The 24997-nt window shown below is 48.0% G+C and overlaps 1 protein-coding gene across 4 annotated transcripts in view; it reads left to right on the top strand.

The window, feature by feature from the left end:
• The window catches only part of CIC (capicua transcriptional repressor), a 463331-nt gene that overhangs the window by 229569 nt on the left and 208765 nt on the right, over positions 1–24997 (top strand). For all 4 annotated transcript variants that reach the window (XM_078651325.1, XM_078651327.1, XM_078651324.1 and 1 more), the window contains exons 7-8: positions 6170–6335; positions 10505–10707. In XM_078651325.1, the coding sequence (XP_078507451.1) occupies positions 6170–6335; positions 10505–10707 (369 nt within the window). The remainder of the gene's footprint in view (positions 1–6169; positions 6336–10504; positions 10708–24997) is intronic.

The following is a 24997-nucleotide window of genomic DNA, read 5'->3' as shown; positions in this document are numbered from 1 at the left end:
CCTCCTCTTTTGGTGCACTCACTAAACCAGTGAGATTTACTTTTGCAGTACTGGCACCACCTTTTCGACTGGCCTTCTTGAGTCTTCTTCTTCTGGGAAGCCTGACCCCCACCCTCTTTGGTTTGTTGGGGACCTGGTGAAGACTTCTGGTCATTTTGCTCATTCTTAACATTACCCTTCTGGTCTGCTTTCTTCTGACCACCCTGGTTCTGGTTCTGGTTCTGCTTGATCCTTGTCCTGACCCATTTGTCTGCCTTCTTTCCCAATTCTTGGGGAGAGGTCAGATCTGAATCAACAAGGTGCTGGTGCAGCAACTGGTTCTGACAATTGTTCAAAATTTGTTCTCTCATCATTAGATTATACAATCCTGTGTAATCTGTAACCTTGCTACCCAGCAACCAGCCCTCCAAAGCCTTAGTGGCACAATCCACAAAATCAGACCAGTCCTGAGACTGAGTTTTCTGGGTGTCTCTGAACAGCAACCTGTACTGCTCAGTGGTTAAACCAAACCCATCAACCAGTGTATTCTTCAGGACCTGGTAATTGTTAGCATCCTCCACTCTTGTAGTGAGGAGCTTATCTCTACCTTTACCATCAAAGGAGAGCCACAGTATAGCTGCCCACTGACTCTGGGGAATGCCCTGCACAGTGCAGGCCCTCTCCAGAGCAGCCATCCATTTCTGGATGTCATCCCCTTGATTAAAGGGGGGCACTATTTTAGTCAGGTGTTTAGTATCTAAACCCTTCTCTCTATCTCTTGGGAGATTGCTGCCACCAGTGGGAGCTAGCCCACTCATCTGCTGCTCTCTTGCCAGGGCAAGCTTCTCTTTGGCCAGGGCAATTTCTTCCCTTTCAATCCTCAGTTCAGCTTGTCTCATCCTAGCTTCATGCTCCTTTCTCTGAGGGGAAGTAAATCTCCTCTGTGGAGGATTCCTTCTCCCCTGGGAAGAGGCATTAGAGTGCAGAGATCTATTGGAGTCCCTAGAAAGAGATCTATCTCTCCTAACTCCAAGGTTAGGCCCACTTCGGGTTAGTACTGGGGGGCCCCCAGATCCTAGCCCAAGTAAGTCTAAGTTGGTCCTAGTTAGCCTTCTGACTACCTCAAGACCTTTGTCTACCTCATCCCCAGAGAGTACCTCCTGATCCTCCTCCTCAACTGCTGAATCAGTGTTGTGGAGATCTGGATCCCCAGAGGTTCCCTCTAAGGCTGGCATGTTCTCATGTAACTGAGAAAGCTTTCTGGCATCATATGTCTCTAGGAGACCTATCAGAAAGGAAGTGGTGGGGTTAGACCCCTGCTTCAGTTTTCTGGAGACACAGATCTGTCTCATCTCATGAAAGCTGAGAGCTGCATATCTTGAAGTGACCTGTGGAGGGTCAACACTGACCAGGGGAGTCTCAGTAGAGTCCTCCTGAGTCGACATGCTTTTCTAGTGAGGTGTAAGTGGTGCACTTACCTACACTATATGTTTGCCTACTGATCCCTTGCTAGAGTTGTAGTTTAGGGTGTGCTAGGCCCTAGGAGCTACAACAGCTGGTTCAGTAGAACTCAGAGTATTCTAAGCTAAGTTATATGTACCTTTAGTACTTGTGTGATCTTTCACAAGATATTCTTAGGGCATGTGTGGTAAAACAACAGCAAGCTCAAATCCCAACCGCTGCTCACCAATGTGAGAAGTTGGCCTGATGTGCAGTGCTCACTATTCTAGTGATCACTATATATCAGTCCAAACAACCCTTATTGATGATTGGTTGTAAGTCAACCTTATAGACCAGCTATCCTAGTAGCATGGATACGAGCAGTCTAAGGCTAAGACTCTAGAGGGCGTGTTAAGCCAGCTGTTTTACCATCACATTACCCCTTGAACACCCAGTGAAAGGACACCACACAAGTTGTTATGAAAATAACCAGTGTATTTATTTATAACAAGACTACCCTGGCTCTTTATGAGACAGGGAGCTAAGCACACAACAAAACTCTTACGAAAATACTTTTAAGTTAGCACGTTACACAAATGCCCGAGGGGCACGAAAAACCATATACGCTAAAAGTGGAATGCGAATTACTAGCAGGTAAGTAACAGTTCTAATAGGCTTTGGAATCGCTAGGACTGGACTAGGGAATCGTTAGATTACTACTAGGAGGCCCAGGGGACTCGGGTGCAGAGTGTGCACTCTCACGCGGGATGCGGGACAAAGTCTATGGAAGCTAGTATTCACAAAGTTAGTGTTCACGGGCGAACCCGACCTGGTAGGGAGAAAACGACAGTGGATCCTGACCCTTGGATAGTGAGGCTATGCTGGGACACCGGAGTGCCGAAGTTACCTAGCCCAGGGGCTGCAGCTGCATAGGTCTGAAAAGACGTCGGGGATCTCGTTGCCGGACCAGGAGCCTGGAAGGAAGAAGTTGCTGGCAGGCGACCAGTGAAGAAAAGTTCGATGGATCCAAGCCTGGATCAAGGAAGAAGAAAACCTGAAAGCAGAGGGGACCAAGTTCTTGAATCACTAGCCAGTGATTAAGTGGGCACCAGGATGGCACCGGGCGAAGTCACCGCAGTCAGGTGAGTGGGCGCTGCTGGGCTCTGCAGTCTCTCGGACCAGGAGGCGTTGTCGGCGACCAGGATGGAGGTGCGAGCTGTCCCACGAAGGATGAAGTCGTCGGCGTCGAAGTTACCCAGGAGTGGGCAACAAGCCTTGGCTAATTCAAGCCCACGCGGTGGACTCAAAATGGCGTCTTGAGTGGACCAGGAGGGTCCGGGGTACTTCTCCGATGGAGGGAAGCAAGGGCCAGTCTGGAGCAACCAGACCAGCAGCAGAAATGTCGTCGGGCGTCGTCAGGAAGGCCACAAGCCAGCGGGCTAGTAGCCAAACAACGCGGTGAGCAGCAAAAAGCAGAAGGGCCCCACGCAGATCGTGGAGATGCTGGGGGGCTGCTCTTCGGTGCTGGAGCTGCTCAGGGTGGGGGCTTCTCGGACCCCAAAGCACTCACCAGGAATTCACTCGGCGGGCTTGCTGGAAAGAAGTCGTGCAGTCTTGAAGATGGCCGGTCCCTCGAGGTCTCGTCACACCCACGAATCTCAGCGTGACTGATGATGCAGGTAGAGGTCAGAGGTGCCAGGGAAGCCGGTTCTCGTCGAGCTGGGCAGTCGGATTCCGGAGGAAGGACTTGCAGCAGACCGCAGTGTTCTTAGATGGTGCCTGCGGGTGCAGGGGGACTACTCCTTAGTCACAAGGGAGAAATCTTAGGAAGAAGTCTTGAGTTCCTTTCGCAGAAAGTAGTTTCAGGATTCAAAGATGATCTGATTTGGAAGGGGGCCAGTCTCTACCTTTATCCTGTAAAAGGGGGCTGGCACGCGACTAAGTCCTGCCCTATGGGTGGGACTAGGAGGGGGGTGGTTACACCCACTTCCTTGGCGGGCTTTTCCCCAGCACAGGGTCTGGAGTGACCCTGGAACTGGTTCCAGCCAGCCTATGCACAGTGAGCACCGGGGTGCCACGTGCAGTCACCTTCCTCTAAAGCCCTGCCTACCTACAATACACAAAACCCTGTCTGGGACGGTGCTGGCACCGCCCCTGGCAGGAAACCCTTTGTCCTTATCTCCTGCTCTGGGAGGACTCCCAGCAGCAGGAGGGCAGACTTGTGTCTCGGTGGCAGCATCCATTTTGTGGATGCTAAGGCTCTGTCTGACTTTTAACCGGGTTATAGGTTACAGGCATGTCGTGTCCCTCTAGAAGGGTGGAATGCTAACCCCGTCGCCAGAATTGGCGAGGGGTTAGTATTCCAATTCGTATGACACCTTACTCGACATGTTTTGATAAAGCGATACCAGAGTTGGCACATAACCGCAAGGATTATAATGCACTTAAGAGTATATGGTATGCGATATCATGGAAACGGCTAAGGGATGGATCCCGAAAGCCGCAGACAGGCTCAGCTCATGCCAGAGCACTATCTCACACGATTCCAAGCACTCTGCCTTCAGGATTGTTAAGGCCTGCCATAGGAGTGACTGATAGGAGATCTGTGTGTCCATTTTAGGGTTAGATATAGGTATACTATATCTAAAGCAAAGGGTGAGTACACCACCTTGCCCCAGCTGTCGTGCAGCCAGTTGTGTCAGTTTTAGTTAGTCAATCCAGGGGTGGCACAATACATGCTTCAGCCCCTGGGAGACTTCTGGGTGCACCTCAGCCCTGGGTACAGGGACTTGGAGAGGGCCCAGGGCCAATTCAGTACCTGAGTACAATTTGGATAGAGAGAACAGCTAGGCTGTGGGTCTGATTAGCAGGCCCACAGCCAGGGAAAGTCGTAAACCAGTGCAGCAAAAAGCAAAAATCTGGGTGATCATAGGATTGCAGACCCTACTCTCCTACAGAGTGTGTCTGTTAGTGACTCTGTGTGTGCAACAAATGCCTAACGCTCCCCTCTGATAAGCCTAAGGCTGCTCGACCACACTACCACAAATAGAGCACCTTTGGATATCTAAGGCTCCCTGTACACTAATAAGGGATACTGGGACTTTGCACAGTGCACCTCCTTTTGGTACACTATCTAGAGTCAGCTTCCTACTGCTTCAACACCCCATCAGGGGCAATCAGCGCTATATAAATGCAAACCTTTTTTCCTCTGCTATCCTTCTGAATACAAATAACTGACTAATCTATCCACCACTCAAATTACTTTCATATTTCACTATACTAATTCACCACTAATCCTTAGCGTGCTACTTGCTGAAAAAGGGATTTGACACCTCGTCAGGGGTAGTAGGCGCTATATAAGTGCAACTACAATACAATACAATACAATACAATACTGACTGCACCTGTGGCTAGCAAAGCAAGGGGCTGTTCCTGCCGTTTCCTGCTCAAGGAGAAGCTGTCTCCAGAGCCTGGTCAAGCCAAGAGACTCCAAGGTGCCGGCAGACTGGCCTCCTGTTCGCAGCACAGGATTTGATTTGATTTGATTGATTTTGAGATTTAAATAGCACTCAAATGCCCAGGCGTGTCTGGGCGCCGTACACAACTGCTGAAGCTGTCTGCTGGGGCAAGTGGTAGTATTCTTCCCACATCCAGAGTCAACAGCAGAGCGTGCTTTGCTTACTTTGGATCTCAAAAAGTGCTCATGTATGACATTGACAGAACAAAACCCTTCTGTAAGACACAACAGCTCTTTTTGTCTTTCTCTAAAGCACACAATGGGTATGCTCTTTGTTAAGCAGGTGTTGCAAGCTGGAGAGTTGGGTGCATACAGACTAAAGCTAAAGCCAAAAGACCCCTGCCAGACCCCATTCCACTCGTAAGAAAGGAGCCTCAAACGGAAAGTGTACCCTGTAAGCAACTCTTCATGACATGTGGTGCTGCTGATTCACACGCGCCCACCCTCCTCCCCTCTCGCCTTGGTTGTTCAGATGGTGTTATCTTTTTACCTTTACTCTGCATGGTCATCTCTTTTCTACTTTTATGCTCCATCTACATCCCCGCCTGCTGTGCGGAAAGACCAGTTTAGCAATCGAACTGATGCCCATGCACATTACCAGAGATAACTGGAGTAACCGTACCTTGTGACTCAAAAATACATCTTCGAACAAAAACATCTGAGTACAATACTAGATGAGATGAGTGTGCACAGCATGTGAATCTACAGCACAGCATGCCACAAACAGATGCTTACAGGGTGAGTACAATTTTCCTTTTAAGGCTCCTTTGAAGTCCATGAAGGTGGGTGTGCCAAAGCAAAGGCACAAGCAGTTCAAGACTCTGAACCTGGAATAGAAACACTGGAGATTGATTACTGTTTAGAGGTAGAGGTTGGCAGACCCTTAACACTAGGGCCGGGTGGGGTGAGTACCTTTGACTGTGGTGAAGCCAGTGTGGGTGGAAGGAGCCGGTTTCAGGCTCATGCGAGGGACAAAGGCGTGTTTGAAGTCCCGGGTAAGGTCAAATGTAATAGATGCCTCAGTCGTAAAAAATGTCAGCCAGGGAGGGAGGGGATTCATTCTAGCGTGAGTTCATGGGGCGGTGGGTGCCTCACGTGAGGAATGGGCTTCATTTTCAGGCAAGGTCAGGGAGAGATGGAAGAGGGTTTTTTTTTTAATCGATGTTGAGGTCAGCAGGGGATTCGGGAGAATGCTTCAGTGAGTTGACTCAATAATTCTGCTCCTCTCTGCAGGTGAAGGAGGCGCACTTTAAGGCACATCCCGACTGGAAGTGGTGCAACAAGGACCGAAAGAAGTCCACATCTGATGTGAAGCAATTGATTCCTGGTCCAGGCGGGCTGCTCAAAGAAATGAGGGAGAGAAGCATGTCAGAAACTGGCACTGCAGCAGCCACAGGAGGTGAGTTTAGTCTGGAATGGGGAGCTGCTATGTGAGGTGAACTCTGACCTCAGAAACCAAGCAATGCAGTAGATGCAGGAGGCCGAAAGAGGGCCACTGCTGTAGCCAAGGCAGACACATACTGTTGGGACTTGACTGTCACCTGCATGATGTACAGACATGCTCCCCTCCTGAGTGCCTCCTGCCTGACTGCCTGTTTTCCTGACTTACATCACTCTAATCTAGCGTGTGCGTAGAGGCTGAGACCTGACCCTGGCATGAGTAGGTCTGGGACTTGGCCACCGAGTTGCAGGAGTGCACCAACCGTGCCCTCATTTACTGACAGCGGACTACTGTCTCAGTCATGTGTTTAGCTCACAATGCTTTGGTGGCAGCGTCCCTAGTCTTGAGAATCCTTGGTGAGATAGACCTTTATATCTGTTTCAGTGGTGTGGAAGCCTATTGGCCTTGTTTCAAGTTTTGCTTCTCCTTGCTTACCCAGTACTTGGCACTATCATTCTGAGTGTGTGTTTTGCATGTGAATGTGCGCAGCCTGCGTGGCACATGCTTGGCGTGAATGAGTCCGAGTAATGGAGGCTTGTGGGATCCATTTTGGATACCCCGTGGCACAAAATGGAGGTGAAGGTTGTGTTCCCATACTAAGGAAGTTTATTGCTTGCATTCCGGAGACCGAGACACTAGAGCAAAAAGAGACAGGGTTATTTTAGCTATTCAATTGCGTCTTGTGCTTAGTAAGAATCTGCTGATTAGTCTTCATTACCACAGCCTTTTTTGGCGGATGGTAGAGGTGATGGGTGGGACTGCAAACTCAGTTGAGCAATGTGAGGAGTCCTCTAGGTGAGGCCTGTCCTATTGGCCTCATCTGATTACTTCTTCAGTTGGGGCCGATGACAGCCAGGTGCATAAACCTCACAGCTCTTTGTGCCTGTCTAGTGGGGGCTTCAGGCTGGAGACCACAACAACTGTGAGGTGCCTTACTCCTCACAAAGGCTAGGTCTGGAGAACGTCTCGGAAAAGGACCCTTGAAAGGAGAAGCACCGTAAACCAGTTCTTCAGTTACAGACAGTGGATACGTATGTCCTGTCTGGTTTTGCTGTAAAAAATGAATAAATCCATAAAGTGGGACTCCACAACCTCACTTGTGGTATAGAATCAAACGTTGAAAAAAGTGTTGGCGGAGGTGTCCACTGCAGCGACTCCTCATGACCAAAACAGTATGCCTCTAGTCACCAACTGAGAGTGCAGGTTTTCAAAGACTCAATGCTCTGTCACAATTTGAGAAGAATCTTCCAGCTGTTGCTGCTTAAGAAGTGCTGGCTTCCTACTCTGCTGACCTGCGATCCCCTAACCTCCCCAAACCACCCACCGAGACAGTTTAGATGGGCACAGATGGAATGCGTGTCCCTTATCCGGAGTTTCCTTTTGCAAGTGGAGAGTGCCAAGACACCCAAAATGGATTGTATTGTAATAGGGTCGACAGAGGGTCAGAGCTAGCTGCCGATCCCACCTGCTTTAGAGGAAGGGAGCGGACAGGAGAGTGTATGTGCAGCCTACAGTGCCCTTTATGGACATTGTTCAGCCAGGCACATGTTGTACACTCCGCCCACGCATGGCGACCAGCACACTCGCCTATCAAGATACACACTCAAACCCTCACCCATTACATATGTTAAAGGCATCCCTCACACGTCCCAGACGTGATGAAAGACAAGACCTCACTCTTGGCAGACTGAGCAAGCCTTTGAGAGGATGTAGCTGGGTGCAGCATCCGCAGTGGGCATCAGGTTAAACAGCCCCTACCCCAAATAGAAACCACTACCACCCTTTTCAGTCTCCACATAGCCATGGCGGAAAGGGTTGAAACTGGGGATACATTTTGGGAGACTCCCTGACATGAATTCCCGTCTCTGATGTGTCACAACGGTTAAACAGGGAGCACCCACAGTGAGCTTGCATGGTTTTCATGCTCAATGGGGGATAAAAAAACAGGGCGGACAATGAAATTTACAAGGACACACAACTTCACACGCTGAGACTGAGTGGAGTGTTTGCTTTAACAAGGTATTGGGATGCTTGTTCTTGCCGCTGGTCTGCATTCCTGGTGGTTCAACAGTCTCAACTTGTCCTCAAATACAAATAGTTAAGCCTGTGTTATCCTTTTAAATGTCATAACTGTTTTTATGTTAAGTGAGAGATGTCTGACCCTGTATAGTCAGGGTCCCCCAGGCCTCAACAATGATGGAGCTGGGGGCCATTTGCAGTTCCCAGACCTGGCTGGAATGGATGTTAAAGTGACAGTGGTTGTAGGAAAGTGCCATTTTTGTATGATCACCCCCACACTTGTTGTCCCAATGCTTATGACCGAAAATGCACTGGTGCCTGATAACCAGTCCCCAGTGCTTTCTACCTAGAATATGATGCATGTGAATTGGTAACGCTGATTGGCAAAGACCTTAACCCCCTTATAAGTGGTGCCAGTGGTACCCAGGGCATAGGAGTCACCAGGGCCTGAAGCCTCCCTAAGTGACACAAGTAAACAGATGATAGCAGGTCTGCCATTGCAGACTGCATGAGCAGTGCAAACTGCTCTAACATGACTTTGCCCTCACCATGAATGGCAAGGTCTCAGCACTATTTCTAATATGTCAGTCACCCGTAAGTTATGCTTCCTGAGCCCAGGAGGCAGAGTGCATTATTTTAAAGGTGTGGACATATGAGTGCAAGCTTTTATATCCCTATAGTAGCCTCTTTCTAATAAGGGTTACTATTAGTGTCCAGGGGGCCTTAGGATAATATGGGCTGCCACCCGGGCCGCCGAGTTTGCCAACTCCATTATGGTCCCACTGAAAAGGGTCATGTTTGGGATCAAACAACTTGTCCCGTGACCCCTGACATGATAACCATGTCAAGTTTGATGTAGGCTGCACCCAGGTCTCTACCTTAGAGGTTGCCCACCTGGTTGCCCCAGCTTTTCCTGTGCCCTGGCTGATAGGCCTGTGAATGCTGCTGGCAAGACAGGAATCTGACCCTCTGTCAGGAGGTGTGAACACTCCCAAGAGTCAGAAACACAGGCCTGGCTGGGAAGTTGGTAACACCTCCCTCCCTGGCAGGACGGCTATTGAAACGGCACATCAAGACGGTGAGCTTAAAAGCTTCCACCGCCACAGATATGGATCCAGGCTGCCTCCCAAATGAGAAACAGCCCCCCCGCACATTTGCACCCATTCAGGCAGGACAATTGGGTAATCAGAAGGTATACACCCCTAGAAGGCTAGCCACACCCCTAGGGTGGGCTACATCGTCTGTACAGCCAAGAAAGGTTTCCGCCATTTAAAAAAAATTGGTAGAATAGACGGTTATGGGTAGCAAAGATGGTACAGACCCCCGGATGTGGTCACCTCAGAGGTGGATTAGTCGCCTGGGCTAGTAGTCAATTTGCTACTTGCACCGACACCCCTCCGCCGCTAAATCTAGGATTTAAGGGACACCCCAATACTAGAACCTCAGATCTGATTTGTCTTGCAACAGAGAAGAGACCCGAGTCTGCGACCTCAGGACCTGCACAAAGCAAAGGCACGATAACCTACACCTGAAGCAGCCACCGTACAACTGCACGACTGTGACTCGTCCCAGGCCAAAGACACGTTCCCCTAGACAGAGGGACCCCTTTAAGAGCCAAAGGCAACTCCAGAACTCACTTGACAGGCCGCAGATAAAGCACGCTCCCGGAACCAAAGAATCACTGGCCATTGCCTGTGAGAAAGTGCCCTCTTTCTGCATGGTTGATCCCACTTTTTGCTGAATTGCTGTTGTGCTTTGACTGGGTGTGCACTGGGCTCCTGCCAATCAGGTACCCAGGGCCTGTGTTCTTTCCCTAAAACTGCATTGAAGCCTAACCCCAATTGGCATCTGTGGCCACAGGTCAGCCCCTGGTAAACGGTACCACAGGTACCCAGGGCAGTGTGACAAGGGAAAGCCTTTGCTCTCTAGTATGCTGTTCATTGATGCCTGAAGCTGATGGGGGTTCTGAGATTTGCTGGTCGCTGTGGAGTCATGGATGATTAGCATGGTGCTGTGTGCGGCAGCTTTAAAGGAGAGTCTGGATAAGTTCAAACCATGTTTGGTGCTGCAGCTCTCATCTGACATCTTTTCTCACTGTTCATTTCTAGTCCCCACAGAGATGTTATCGGCTGCCGCAGTTCTGCTGGACTCCAAAACGAGTGCTGCCATGGTAGGACACCCTTCAGGAGAACGTCCGGTCCACTCTGCCTCTCTAACCCAGCTGACGAGACCACGAGCCTTTTCCCACAGTGGGATACACAGCACTGACCGACGAGAGAGGGATAGCCAGGCTCTGCACGAACTCTCACAGGTAAGCCTCCTGCTCTGGCACTCTCCGCTGGCCCTTGTCTCTCATGATACTCCTAGGTACACTCTTCCCTCACTCATTGTAGTTCTGTCCTTGTGGCTTTCAAACTGTCCCGTCCTGGGCTGTCACTGGAACGTCTTTCCACAGCCTATCGTATTGCTCCCTCATTCTTGTGACCTCACCTCTCGCAGACTGTCCCACACTCATTTGTCACTTACCCTTTCCATTTCACAGACTCGAACTAGTACAGCTATCCTTCTCTGAAGTCCTTCATATACACAGTTAGTTTGCAGCAATTGTTTTGCTTCATGTGCTGCATAAGCTCCTGCCATTTCCTGTTAGGTTTAGACTATTACATATTTTTTTTCTTCTAATTCTTGAGGTTTGGTTTCGAGAATGACTGGTGATCAGTACCCAAAACAATACGTCCTCACATAGACTCCACTTACATCACCTTTTTACGCCATTGGATAAGTATGCCTTTTGACTTTGTCCTTGATGTCACATGAAGTTAGTTCAGTACTGCACTGGTATCAACGAAGAAAGCATGTGTTTGGAGGTGAGCGAGCATCGTTCCATGAAAGACGGTGCAAAGTCCCAGAATGATTGTTCAGACATTCCTTGGCAGTGTCTTAAGATGACGGAGGAGATTAATGCAAAAACACATTTACCAAGTCTCCTTGTTGCTAGACCTCAAAAATATCCTTTATGGTCCAAAAAGAAGCCAAGATTGTGGAACACATCTACACTCCTTTCGAAAGAGGCAAATACTCCCAGAGAAGACTGGCACCAAGAGAAAGATTTCCTTCGAGTAAGGCATTTCCCCTGAGCTATGTCAGTGCCACATTCAAAAACACCCAATGGTCACATTGTTGCAGCTTTCTGTCCCACAGAATACCAAAAATTGATGCCAAGTAAAAAAGACACGTTGAAAAAATGCATATTTGTGCTTTGGAACACAAGGAGACTTGGGGCAGGTGCTCAAGATAAGGAAACTTGCCGCACATCAGCGTCAGATGGTGGTGGTTGAGGGAGGGTGTTCCATGTTGTCATTGAAGGTGAAACTGCTTCACCCCTGACCCGCCCCCTGTGCTTTAGGAACCTGTGCGGACTTCCAGTTACCATCTGTAGCTGGGGTACAAGTGCCCTGTTGGAAGAACTTACCATCTGAACCCTTGGTCCCTACCCCAGGAGTTGGACAGTCTCCAGCTTTAACCTTGCTTGTCCTGCACTGGTAGCAAGCAGCACCGTCCTCGTGGGTGCACTGCTATTAGAAAACCTGTACTCGGACGACCTTTTGTGTGGGCTACCACTACCTTCCCACAGCTAGCCTAGTGGCTGCAGCTGTGCCAAAACAGCAGCCCCCACCCAGACCCCTGACACCACCAGGGCCGGACTGGGATCTGAAAGCAGCCCTGGCAAATTTCTGAAGACCAGCCCCCGTCAGGCGCGTAGCGAGCGAGCGCAGCGAGCGAGCCTGACAACTAATAGGGGGGTTTGGGGGGGTTCTCCCCCCAAGAAAATTTTGGAAAACAACAGACCAAAATGGTGAAATTTACAGCACATTTTTCTTAACATATTCAATTGTATCAACTTTCAAAGCACAGTAAATAGTAGATGATGACCTTAAAGAGCACCAGGTTACCCACCCAGTCATATGTACTCATAGACATTCTTTCAGAGAGCACCAAAAATAAACACGAGTAGTGAATCAGAGATAACACAGTAAAAGTGTGACCAGTCCCCCACATGGTGTGTAGTGAGCAAGCTCAGTGAGCAACCACTACTAGGGGGAGTTTGGGGGGTTGAACTTGTCCCCCCCAAGAAAATTTGAGACAGAATGGCCAAAACAGAGCATTTTTCAACACATTTTTCATTACATATTAGATTGCATTAACTTTTAAAGCATAGTAAAAATGTCCCTCATATTATCATACATTAAGCACTGACATGTGATGTCACACATGAGCACACAGGCCACTGACTGAGGCCAGAATACTGTGGAATTGTCACACATAAGCACCTAGGCACTGAGCCAGGCCTGGTCCCACCACCAGGCCAGTAAGCATGCAAACGTCACACATAAGCACCCAGGCCAATAAGCATGCAAACGTCACACATAAGCACCCAGGCCAGTAAGTATGGAAATGTCACACATGAGCCTACAGCTCTAGGTCACTGAGGCCAGAAACTATGGAAATAGCACACATAATTAAGCACCCAGGCCAGAAAGCATGGAAACGTCACACAGAGAGCATGGAAACATCACACATAAGCACCCAGGCTGATAGAAGCAATGGAAATTACTCAAATGGCAGAAAGCATGAAAGATTAACACAAAGGCCCTGGCCTTGACATGACACATCTTTGAATAGCCTACTTAAGTGGGTGGCACAATAAGTGTTGCAGGCCCACTAGCAGCATTTAATGTACAGTCCCTGGGTACATGTAGAACCACATTTCTAGGGACTTACAAGTAAATTAAAATTGCCAATTTGGTGTAAGCCAATTTTACCATGTTTGAATGGAAAGAGCGCAAGCACTTTAGCACTGGTTAGTGGTGGTGAAGTGCACTGAGCCCTAAGAGCCAAGAAAAATGACCTTTTTTGATTTAATAAAGCAGATGTAACCATATTTTAATTTGGAGGAATCTGAGGCCAACAGGGACTTATCTAACCTTGTCTCAGCAGTCACCACCTCCTAAAATGGCCCTGAAACTGCTGCTGCATTATTTATCCACCACTGAGATTTTTATTTTCCCACGGCGCGAGGAGATAGTGAGAAGGAGCAAATGCAGCAGTACAGCTCACTAGTGAGTAAGTCATAGCTGCCAAGGTTTCGGATTGCTATGTGTGACATTTTCATAATTTCTGTGGAATTATGAGTGACATTTCAACGACTATGAGAGACACTCTCTAGCGAGCAAAATCAAACAATGGAGACCAAGCAAACATATCAATATGAGAAATTACACTCATTTGAGCAACAAGAAACTCTAAGAAGATCTTGAAACTTCTGTAAACCACCAGAAATGAAAAGGCACTAACAATTGACAAATAGTCTGTCCAGGCTCTGTCGAATGTAAGATCTGACCAGGCAGGCTGAGAGGCACCAGCGAGAATCCCAGCTGCTAATTATAATTACATTACTCAGTCAGTGTGCTACAGGGTTAGTCAGGCTGTAATAATATTTTAGACCTTTAGTGTTAATAAATAATAATGTATGGACTGCACTCACTGTGTCAGCCGAGTGGAGGTCTGGGACACTAGCACGTCCTGAGAGCAGTGTACAGGCTCAGGCAGAGCAGTTACCCTGTAATTAAATATAATGTACTATTGGTTCAAAAGTTGGACATCACCTGACTAGAATTAAACGGGAAGCAGGATGTGTCTGACTCCTACGTATAGTTCAATCACATGAGACAATAGTACATAACATGGATCATGCTCAGAGCTGAGCGGCGCTGCTCTGTGCAGCCTGAGAGAGCAATGAGCCGAGGGGAGCTGTAACATGGTGTCAGTCAGGCAGTAAGTGACGCTCTGAATTGAATATATAACAGATGCAGCCAGGTCCTGTATTACTTATATTTACCACGCCCCAGGCTGTGAAACTACGTGTTAGTCAGTGGAGGCTGGAGCAAAAACAGATGCAGGGCTCGGCTGAACCGCCCGGCCCAGGCCCAAAACAAAAATAATGTTGCCGCCTATTTGAGATACCTGCATTTGTAACAGATGGAGCGCGCACGCTGGCTACTTAAATGCAAAGCTCCTTGGTGTGAGGCGCCTTGCAGGAGTCACAATCAATGAATCCACGCATCACTGCGTCTGACCAGGCAGCCTCTGTCCACGTGGGACCGACTAAAAAGGCTGAGAGGCATCAGCGCAGATCTCAGTTATTGCCTTTTAACCGCTATTTAACTAACATTTCCACGGCACCAGCTGAGAGCACAGATGAGAGTTACAGAATCAGACTGACTGTAAAAAGAAGCATTTACAACAATACAATCAGAATTCACACACACCTGTTAGCTCGGCCGGACTGTGCTTACATGACTTCAGCATCGCAATGGGAAGCATTAGAATCTGTAGGGACTCTTGATATTTCAACACGTAAACACAGGTTAGTGTTGGATTAAGGGTTTCGGTGTATTTCTGATGGCAGTAGTTCAAATTATAGCTGGCATTTTAGGACACAGTAATCTCCTGTGTATTAGTAAATTTGGTACCTGTTTCATTAACATAACATTTATGATTTTAACAAAATGGAGCGTTATTTCCTGTGAGTGTTAACGATGAATCTAACATAGAGGGCCGCAATCACTTTCTTCAAAAGCTCATTAAAACATTGCTTTTTAAGCCCTTAAGAAGGATGAGTCCATGTCACTGGAATTCCATTTACACCTGGGTTTTCATTTTACATACTGGTGCCGCTACAAGTCCTGCAGCACGCACCAGAGGCAGTCAGATCCAGGCCTGCCAAGTATCACGCATCAGACGTGACAATAACGCAATTCAGTGTGGTGTTCTGCATCACCGCACTGAAATGCATGGTCACGCTGCTAGCGTGCCGGCTCTGCTCCACGCAGACTTGCCTGCCCCGGCGCTGCCGCCAGCAGGCCCTGGAAACCATTAAGGATCTCGTTCACTGTTGCCTACTACAATGTATCCTGCTGGGCTGCATTCAAATTCCTGCCTGCGGCACGGCTGTCACAGTCATTACTTACAACCAGGCCTAACGTCATCCCCGGCCGAGGCAGTCCTGTGCCCAATACTGCATAGCTGCCAATGTTTTTTCAAATTGCTATGTGTGACATTTTCATAATTTCAGTGTAATTATGACACTTTCTCGCGAGCAAAATGAAGCAATGAACACCGGGCAAACATATAAATATCTGAAATTACACCCATTTGAGCAACAAGAAACTCCAAGAAAATCTGAAAACTGCAGCAAAGCACCAGAAATCATTGCCAGCCTATGGCCCCCTACCTGCCAGCAATCAATCAGGAGAACATCAGGACTCCAGGGCCTCTCTCTGTCCATGTGACATGGGACCCCCAGCCCAACAGGAAGTATGTGTGAGGCTCCAACATGAACAAGACAAGTTACACAGGGATCCAGGTATCTCAGCTGCCTGTCACAGAGTCAGTGAGCTGACTTGCGCGAGGACAGGCTGAGCACCATTCTCCATTATCCTCATAGGCTGAGGCCGGCGCAATAATCTCCCATACAACATAGCCAAAACTGTTGAAAACATGTTAAAATTACCCCCATGTAGTTTTGAGAAATAAACGGCATACTTAAGGTGGCTAGAATGTAAACACACACGCTTGTAACAGCCTGGGCCTCTACAAGCAGCCACGCCTGCAGCCATGCCAATGCAGAACTTCGGAGTGAATTTAACCGGACTGGCACCCCACTGGCTGCAGGCAGCTGCCGATCACAGGCCTGCCATATGGAGAGTAAATGAACATATAATGGGCCCTGGCAATGAAAAAATGGCAGAAATGCAAACTGGTGAAGCTTTAGCAGGCAATGAAGCCGGTTTGTTATCATAGTAACAATGTACAGTGGCTTAGTCTAATCCTATGTTTCATATTCAAATGTTGGCACCCATTTGTAAGAATTATTCTGTGCACTGTGACTCCAGACAAGCTGTCTTAGCATGTTTTCTATGGCCAGATATGGGAGTTGTGCGCAGAGAATCTACTTGCCAGGCAGAACAGCTGTCTCTGTCCCAGTCTTACAGTACTGGTCCTTTACATGCACAAGACCGAAGTGTTACAAAGGGGCCTTCACGAGAAGTGATTGCACTACACTGACTCAGTCTCTGTCACTTGCAAAAACTGCAGAAATGCAAACCGGCGACGCTTCAGCAGGCAAGGAAGCCTGTTTGTTATAGTACAGCGTAACGTGCAAAATGGGTGAAAAACAGGAGCACAGTCTCTCGATACACACTAGTGATTGATTTAATGCAATAGTTTTTTTTATGAGCTGCAGGCGGTGAGAAATGTGTAAAATAAACTGCCTCCTTTCTAAAGTCACTGAAACAACTGCATTTAGTTTAACATTTATGTCCAACTTAATTCCAACAAACGATGTTTTAAACAGATCTGCATACAAACACATGGCAATTATTTTTCAGGAATATGTATTTCTAGATATTTACCAAGGCGTTTTAGAGCATCAAAGTGAGGGATTCAGGGATATCTGTAGTATGGCTTATTCAAACCTTATTTTCATATTCACATTTTAGCATGGTTTTATTCTGATGTTATGTGGAGACAGTCCACTTGCCAGGCTGGTCAGCTTACTATCCCAGTAGTACAGTACTGGAGTTTTACAGGCGCGAGAGCAGGCAGAGGTGGAGGGGCCTAGCTGAAGTCTGCTAAAATACTTGAAGCCAAAAGAACTGACTACCCTGTTCTCTTCTGGAAACTTGCATAGTGAGCAAGTTGCTATTCATCAGGCAAGTAGGAGAACTGGACTCATCTGCTATGAGAATGCAGCTAGACTGAACCAAAGTAGCACATCACCAAAGAGACAGTTTTGATGCTACGAAGAAACTTAGGCATTTGGGTCTTATGTGTATGTTATGGTTCCCTGCGAGACTCGGACTAGTGAATGGAGAATCTTCACATTTCTTCCTCTGAACTAGTATGGAACTGGGTCTAAGACAGAGAACATGGTGAGAGAAGTGACGGGAGCCTGAGCTCCCATGGAAGATGCTCAGCGACTCGTACAAGGGCATCCAACACAGCTCCGGAGATAAGAACAGACTCGTCCTGGAACTTACTGGGTTGAATGTAGGATGGTACCCTGAGAATGCAGTCTGGGAAGTAGAAGTAACTGTACGCCTGTTAGAGGTCATGCAAATATGATTTAGAAAGGGGAGTGCGGAGCACACAGCCTGGCATGCCAGCACATATTTCTCCCAAGTGCATTGTGGTAAATGCAGGGCATGATAACCCTCACTTTAGTTGAAACAGAAAGTCTTTGTAGTGTTTACCATTGTTGGTGCAGCCAGTGCTGTGTATCTCTGGACACGTCATTCCACAGAGAATAACACATGAGTCTTTGGGGGTGCTTGCAAATGCTGCTCAGAGTCTTCTCAGGTTTCTGTGCTGCTTCTGAACCCCACTCACAGTTTATTCAAGTTACTCCTTGAATGTCAGTGGGAGAACCGCACTTGGCGGGGAGCCATAGACACCCAAGATGCAAAGCATGCATGTGACTCCAAAATTTGGGAGTGGACATATGAGTTATTCATGGTATGGAAACGGAGAGGTATTGAAAACATGAATGTGCCCGAGTGAGAGTCAAAGCAACAATTTGAGATTGATTTGGGTTGTCCAGGAGTACAACGATGAACATGAACAATACAGACCAATTCTGGACGGCACAGTTAGTGTGGAAGCTGATTTAGGCAACACTCACAGGCTGCCTGCCTGAGTTGATGTCAGTTTAATGCTCCCACCCTCCCTTTCAAACTGCTTCACCCCACCCAACAATAATACAACAAATTCAATCCATAAAAACCTCTCAGCAAACCACCAGCCATGCACTTGCTCCACACCGACAACCCAATTACAGCTTCCCTGTCCCTGTCCTGAGACTTCAAGCAACTTCCAACTGTCCTCCAATTAAAAAAGGGCATGGGTGGGCGCACTCAAAAATCCAGACCCTTACTAATCTTATCAGCCACCGAGTTCACCTAATCACACCACCCCGACCCATCCCTAGCATGCAGCCCTCACCCCCTCCTACCAACGTAGCCCAAAAAACACCAGCAGTCCTCCTGGACTGAACCACTAGCCCAAAAATACCTTGGGGGGCATACCTCCCTGTTCGGCTGCCCCCCAAGCCCCTACTGGGGGAGAGGGTACAGCACTGACGGCTGACAGCCTGAGGTTAGAAAAAAGGCACTTAAATGAAGCAGGTGCTCATAACAAACACATTATAGCACCCTAGGCAAATTGCCTTACAAAACTATCCACCTCACTATACATGAATAACACCTACTGCTTGTCCTACCACCACCCCTAATTTTACTCCCCACACTTCCCTTAAGTTGCCTGTCTGTCCCTGCATCTGTACTCTCCATCCTAAACCTAACCAACTAACTTTGCTTCTTAAATCTGTAAACCTTCAACTTCCTGCCTTCTGCAAGTATAATCTCTCTCCCACCCCCACTTTCAAACTGCTTCGGGGGGACAAGAGCAATAAAACTGACTCAAACAATGATGAAAACCTCTTTGCAAACCACCGCTCAGGGAAACTTACTCATTGAAACTTTTTCAGCCTACCCCCTCTGCAATATATTTCCCCTACTGAGTTCCTAGTGTGCCCCAATATTGTTGACCACCACCTGACACCAGAGCGTACCCCACGGCTTCCCGTAACTGTAGCAAATAGAGATTCATGCCCATGGCAGACAAGTGTTGCCAGTCCGGTCCTAGTCACCACCCAGATGTTTGGACCGCGGCCCGCTGGTACGTGCAGACTTCTTGTGTAATGCTAGCTCAAATTACCTTATCTCTAACCAGTGTCACGCATCACTGAATTCACAGGCGCATCAAATATCACATTTCCTAACTTGCTTTGAATTAGCAAACAGCTTTACCCCTTCAATGAAGGGCTGAAACTCCTCACGTGTTTATTACTGTTGGCATTTGCGTCCATTCCCTGCAATCTGATGTCCTCTCCCTGAAACATCTCCTCAGAGGTCTCCTCCACGTCCAGCAAACTAAACGATCTCACCCATCCACCAAGCAATCTTTCACCCTCCACTCAGATAATGTAATCAACTGTGAGACCTCCCTCGTTACACAACCTCTGTATCTGACGTCAGCTTTTTCTCATGTAAATACATAATTTGATGACACCTTCATAACCGCATAGCTTCACCTCTCCTCAGAGGGAACTTGTGTTAACACACTTTCTATGTGTGCCTCTGCTGTACTCTATAACCCCTTATCACACAGATATCACCTTAGACCTCCCGTGTTACCGCCACACATTAAATATGTTGTCAGTAGTCTGAGTCATCCTCAAATCTAGCTCTTTTATAACGACGTCACACAGATCCCCTCAGTAATCTCCGGTGATGCCCACTGTCTTTGCATGTCATTGTGTAGCTGCTTCCTAATACACATACCGTGCACACCACCTGAGCCCTCTCGTGCTGCCCCACAGCTTGTATGTGCCCCAGTTACCTGCTTCGAGACCAAACATCATGCAGATCTCCTAAGAAAAATCCTTTGTTATCACACATTCTTTAGGTCTCCTAAAATATTATAACAAATCTTACAAGTTTAAGTTTTCTCCTATTTAATTCAACTTCCCTTTGTAGCGTGCACATATTCGAAAGGGCTTCACAGCGCTGTGGGGAACGATAAGTAACAGAAGGTAAAGCAAAGAGACTGAAGTCTCAGGCAGTGTGGGCAAGGCAACAACATCATACACTTTTCACAGTTCTCTAAAGGAGGGTAGCTATGTCTTACTCCTACCAGAACGGAATTCTGCAAAGTAAGATCCTAGCTAAAAAAATCTGCAGCTGAAGATTGCGTTATTTAAACAGCCGAGAATCAGATGAGCGCAATGGCTCAAATACCAGACTAGGTATTTCTAGAGATATCCCAGATGAACCTTAAACGACCTTAAACAAGACTGGCTCTAATATCGAGACAGTTATTTTTTCCAGAAAGGGAAATAAACGAATAACTCTGGGATAGCCCATTACACTCCACCAACTCTGTGAATTTCCTGGACTTACCAACTGTTGCCGCGCAACTCACTCACTCCCTCGCAATTGAATTGGTATGCCCGGAGGTCACATTTACTGCAGCTGAGACACGCGGCCGGTAATCCTCGTGTTTCTCAATTTCAACCCACTGAACAGCCACGTTAGTGAACCCAGTCTACCGAAGCAGGCCGCATGCCTCTGCAGGCTCGGCTCTTTAGCAGACACAGGGCCTGCACTGGACGGCTAACTGCGCTGTTAGTGAAGAGGCGCGCACACTGAAGTTGCATTCACGTGACTCCACCACGTCACGTGAATGCCGTGCCGGCTGGCCCGCAGGCTTTGTACTGCGCTCAGTACATACTAGTCACTGCTCATTGCTTCGCTGGCTGCAGCAAACATTCATTTATTAGACATGCCGCTCTAATAATGAATGCTCATTGCTGCAGCCAGCGCAGCAATGAGCAGTGACTAGTATGTATTGAGCGCAGTACAAAAAAACGGCCCCCGCCCTACCCTGGAACAAAACCGGCCCCCGGACCAAAAACCGGCCCCCACCCCTGGCAGCCGACCGGGGGATTGCCCGGTGCCCGGCCTTGCCAGTCCGGCCCTGGACACCACCAGAGCAGTGTCCTTGTCCAGGAAGGGTGAGACCTCTGTTGCCATGAGGGGGGTTGGTAGGTAGACCAGGAACATTTGACTTCACATCAACAGCTGAAACTATATCACTGCAGTGCATGTATTGGTACCATTTCTCTAGCTTTGAAGACTAACCCTGTGCAATTTGCTCTGTATAATGCAACATTAACTATGTTTTTATAGTGGTTAGCGTTCGGGGACTTTTACTGTCTGGGGTCAAAGCTCTGGCCCAGAAGGTTTTGGGGACTTTTGGTTTCCCTGAGTATTATAGTTTGTGTAGTATATTTTTCTTGTGTGTATTAAAGTACTTTTATTTTATAAAATAAAATAAAGCACTGTCTGGACAATGATCTTGTTAGTTGGTTTAGCCCACTTCACCTCATTAAGTGAGGCTTGGCCTGCTCTATCTTGCTACCCTGAGAGAATCATTTGCTGCAGAGGAGTACTTTGTTATCCAGTTTGGTGTTCAGTAGAACTGTGGCTCCAGGACATCAGCAGTGAACACGCCGGGGTCCCTGCTTTCCTAGAGACCAGCATTTTCAGTTTTGGTGCATCAGTGCTTTTTAGTGCTATTTTCATTGAACATTTTAAAATTCACATTTCCCCGTTGCTCTTATTGGATTTCTGTTGTGTTGGTCTTATTTTACTTTGAATATTATTCTCTATATTTCAAATGAATTGTGGGGTTTTATGTGCCATTTTCTCCTCTGTGTGAGCTGCATAAATACTATACTCATTGCCTTTGATTTTAGCCCAACTGATATGTCACATTACCAGGGGTTGAACTATGTGTGCGAGGCATGTGCGGCTGAACATGCACATGCTGTACATACTCGTGCCATCTAGTGTTGGGCCCGGTTGTGTGCGAGTTGTTTTTCTTCAAAGAAGTCTTTTGAGTCACGTAGTAGTGCGACTCCTTCTCTTGCTGGTAATGTGTATGGTCATCGACTCCATTGTTAGATTGTTTTCTTTCCGCTGTCTGGTTCTGCCGTGTATTCCGGTACGACAATTTCATGCTTCTCTTTTCGGTTCACACAGTACCTTCTTGCTGTCTATATTGTTCTTCGATCGCGTTACCCTTCTTTCTTTTGCGGGTCGACATTCAAATGTTGTGCCAGAGTGGGATTTATATCTACTGCGGCCCCTCCTGGGCCTCACCTCTCGGGAAGTAATCTCATCTCCATGGCGCCTTTCTACCCTGCCTCGATCGTCTGGAATGAACACCTTTTTGGTGTTGTCCTCGCTGCCACTCCTCCAAACATCAACTGTCCTTCGAGGAGGCCTTGAACGTTTTGGTTCCTAGATAGCTGCACAGGAAGGTTGATAAGGCTAAAAGTCCCCTACCCCTTTCACCACCATCGCCTCCACCTGTTCCTCCACCTCAGCGTTCACCTTCCCCATTTCTTTCTTCAGGGGACCCCTTTGACATCACTCTTCAGGGGGTCTCCACATTCTGAGACTGGTGGGCATGATGACACATTTGTCACTCCTCAATGGGGGACCCATGGCACTCTTATGATATAAACTCACCAGGGGACACAGTCCCAGACCTGTACCCTGCCCTCCAGTGATTCTACATCGTTTCATGCACTTACCTGTAGTGCCACCTCCTTCAACAAAATGCAACTTCCCAGGGAGACTTAAGAGGACGACTTCCTGTCTGAGACTTTCCCCCGCTTATCGCTTCACTCAGTATGGCCCTTTACTTAAGGGCATGCTGCACCACACCCCTGAAATCTTTAAGGATCCTGTCCAGGCTAGGTTATAACACCTAAGGTGGATAAAAAATATATGGCCTCCCCATCTGTGTGTGTATATATTATATATTTGTGGTCATCTTCCACTAGCTCCCTAGTAATCACCACTGCCCGTACTAGAGCGAACTCCGAGGCGAGTAGAGAGGCTTTACCACCATATAAGGAAAGCAAGCTCATAGATGCAACAGGAAAATGAGTAGCCGTGCAATCGGCCAACCACTGGCACATTGCAAATTCCATGGGCCTTCTTGCAAGAAATGACCATGCCCACTGGGACGAGATGGAGGAGCGTCGCCAATACCTCCCTGAAAAGCATAAAAGGCGTGACCATGATATAGTCTCTGAGGGCAAGCTCATTTCCAATACGTCTATTCGCTGTATCCTAGACCCAGCTGATAGCGCTGCTAATGGGGTAAATTCTAGCTATCTGCTACGCAGACATGCATGGCTACCCATATCTGGCGTCCAGCGTGAAGTTCAGCATTACTTGCTGAATATGCCTTTTGATGGGGACCATCTTTGTGGCTCACAAGTGGGCCAGGCTTTGGAAAAGATAAAAAAAGGATACGAAGACAGCGAAAGCAATGCGGGTACTGCAAATAGCAGCTCCCCGTAGCTCCTTTCACCGCACCCCTTACCGGGGAAGTGCACAGGTCACCTCCTCTGAACCCTCTGTCTTACCAGCGTACCAAGGGCCAGCAAACCTCTCCCAGTGATTATTTTAGAGGGTCCTATAGGGGTCCTATAGTTCTCCCTAAGGCGCTACACCCGCCACCAAACCCTGACATCCTTCTTCTTCCCCCTGACCACACAACACCTGTCAGGGGACATGTACAAAGTTTCTTTCCCAAATGGCAAAACATTACATCGGACCGGTAGGGTTGGATATTATCCAACAGAGTGATTGTCTGGAGCTCACTTCCACGCCACCCACTATTCCACTTCGCAAACACAGACTATCACTGGAACATCAAACACTACTCAAAGAGGAGGTCACAGCCCTCCTCCTCAAGGGAGCTACACAACCTGTCCCCAGCCACCAGCAAGGTACAACAGGGCTGTACTCACTTTACTTCCTGATTCCGGAAAAAGACTGGCCCCTAAGGCCCATTCTGGCCCTCAGGCCCCTCAAGATAATATCCGCTAAACCTAAAGCACATTCCACTAGAGGTAAAGCGTCTACTGATGCTTTATTGAGGAATATCCCTATACCGGATATTTGCAAAGCGGCCACATGGAGATCTGTTTATACATTCACCAAGCACTATTGCCTAGATTCTGCTGCTGGAGCAGATGCTCAAGTAGGACAGGCTTCCCTCAGAAATCTATTTGCTTAGAGGCTACCGTAGCTGATATTGTGTCTTCTCCATCGCTCTTAGTGGGGATGGGGTTGCTACTCTGTTCAGTGCTTATGACTATAAATGGAACTACCCTACAAGAAACAGATTGTTTCTCACCTAAACTCCTGTTCTCTCGTAGGGGAATTTTCTAATTATAGTTATCATCAACCCTCCCTCTTATTCTTTCCCTCCGCGAGCTGGGGGTTTCCGTGTACAATTACGCGGATGACCTCCAGCTCGTCTTCGACCTTTCTACTCCCACGGACTCTCTTCCTAATCTTTGCTTCACCTTAGTTTTTATTTCTGAATGGATGAGCTTCAATCATTTGAAGCTCAATCCTGACAAGACGGAGCTTGTCCTCACGGGTGGCCCCTCCAACCCTTGGTCCCCGATTCATTGGCCCCCTTCCTTTGGTCCCCCTCCCTCACCGGTTTCTGTTGTTCGGACCTTGGGCATCAAGGTCCGTCATGACCTTACCATGCATGCCCAAGTTAGCTCCGTCGTATCTTCCTGTTTCCTATCCCTTCGCCTCATCCGGAAGATCTCCCGGTACTTTTCCACTGACGCCCTAAAATCCATAGTCATGGCCCTCATCACCTCCCGCCTTGACTATGGGAATGGCCTGTACGTAGGCATACCTGCTTACGAAACCCGACGCCTACAGGCCATCCAAAATCAGGCAGCCCGCCTTATCCTCCGTCTTCCCAAATCCTCCCATATCACGCCGGCACTCAAGTCTCTCCATTGGCTCCCGGTGCACCTCAGATCTTTCTTTAAATTGGCCTGTTTGGCCTACCGGGCTTATACTCACTCCGCC

This window comes from Lissotriton helveticus, chromosome 7, assembly GCF_964261635.1.
Source record: "Lissotriton helveticus chromosome 7, aLisHel1.1, whole genome shotgun sequence".
In the NCBI taxonomy this organism is placed as follows: Eukaryota; Metazoa; Chordata; class Amphibia; order Caudata; family Salamandridae; genus Lissotriton; species Lissotriton helveticus.
This window is presented reverse-complemented; position numbering and strand designations above follow the sequence as displayed.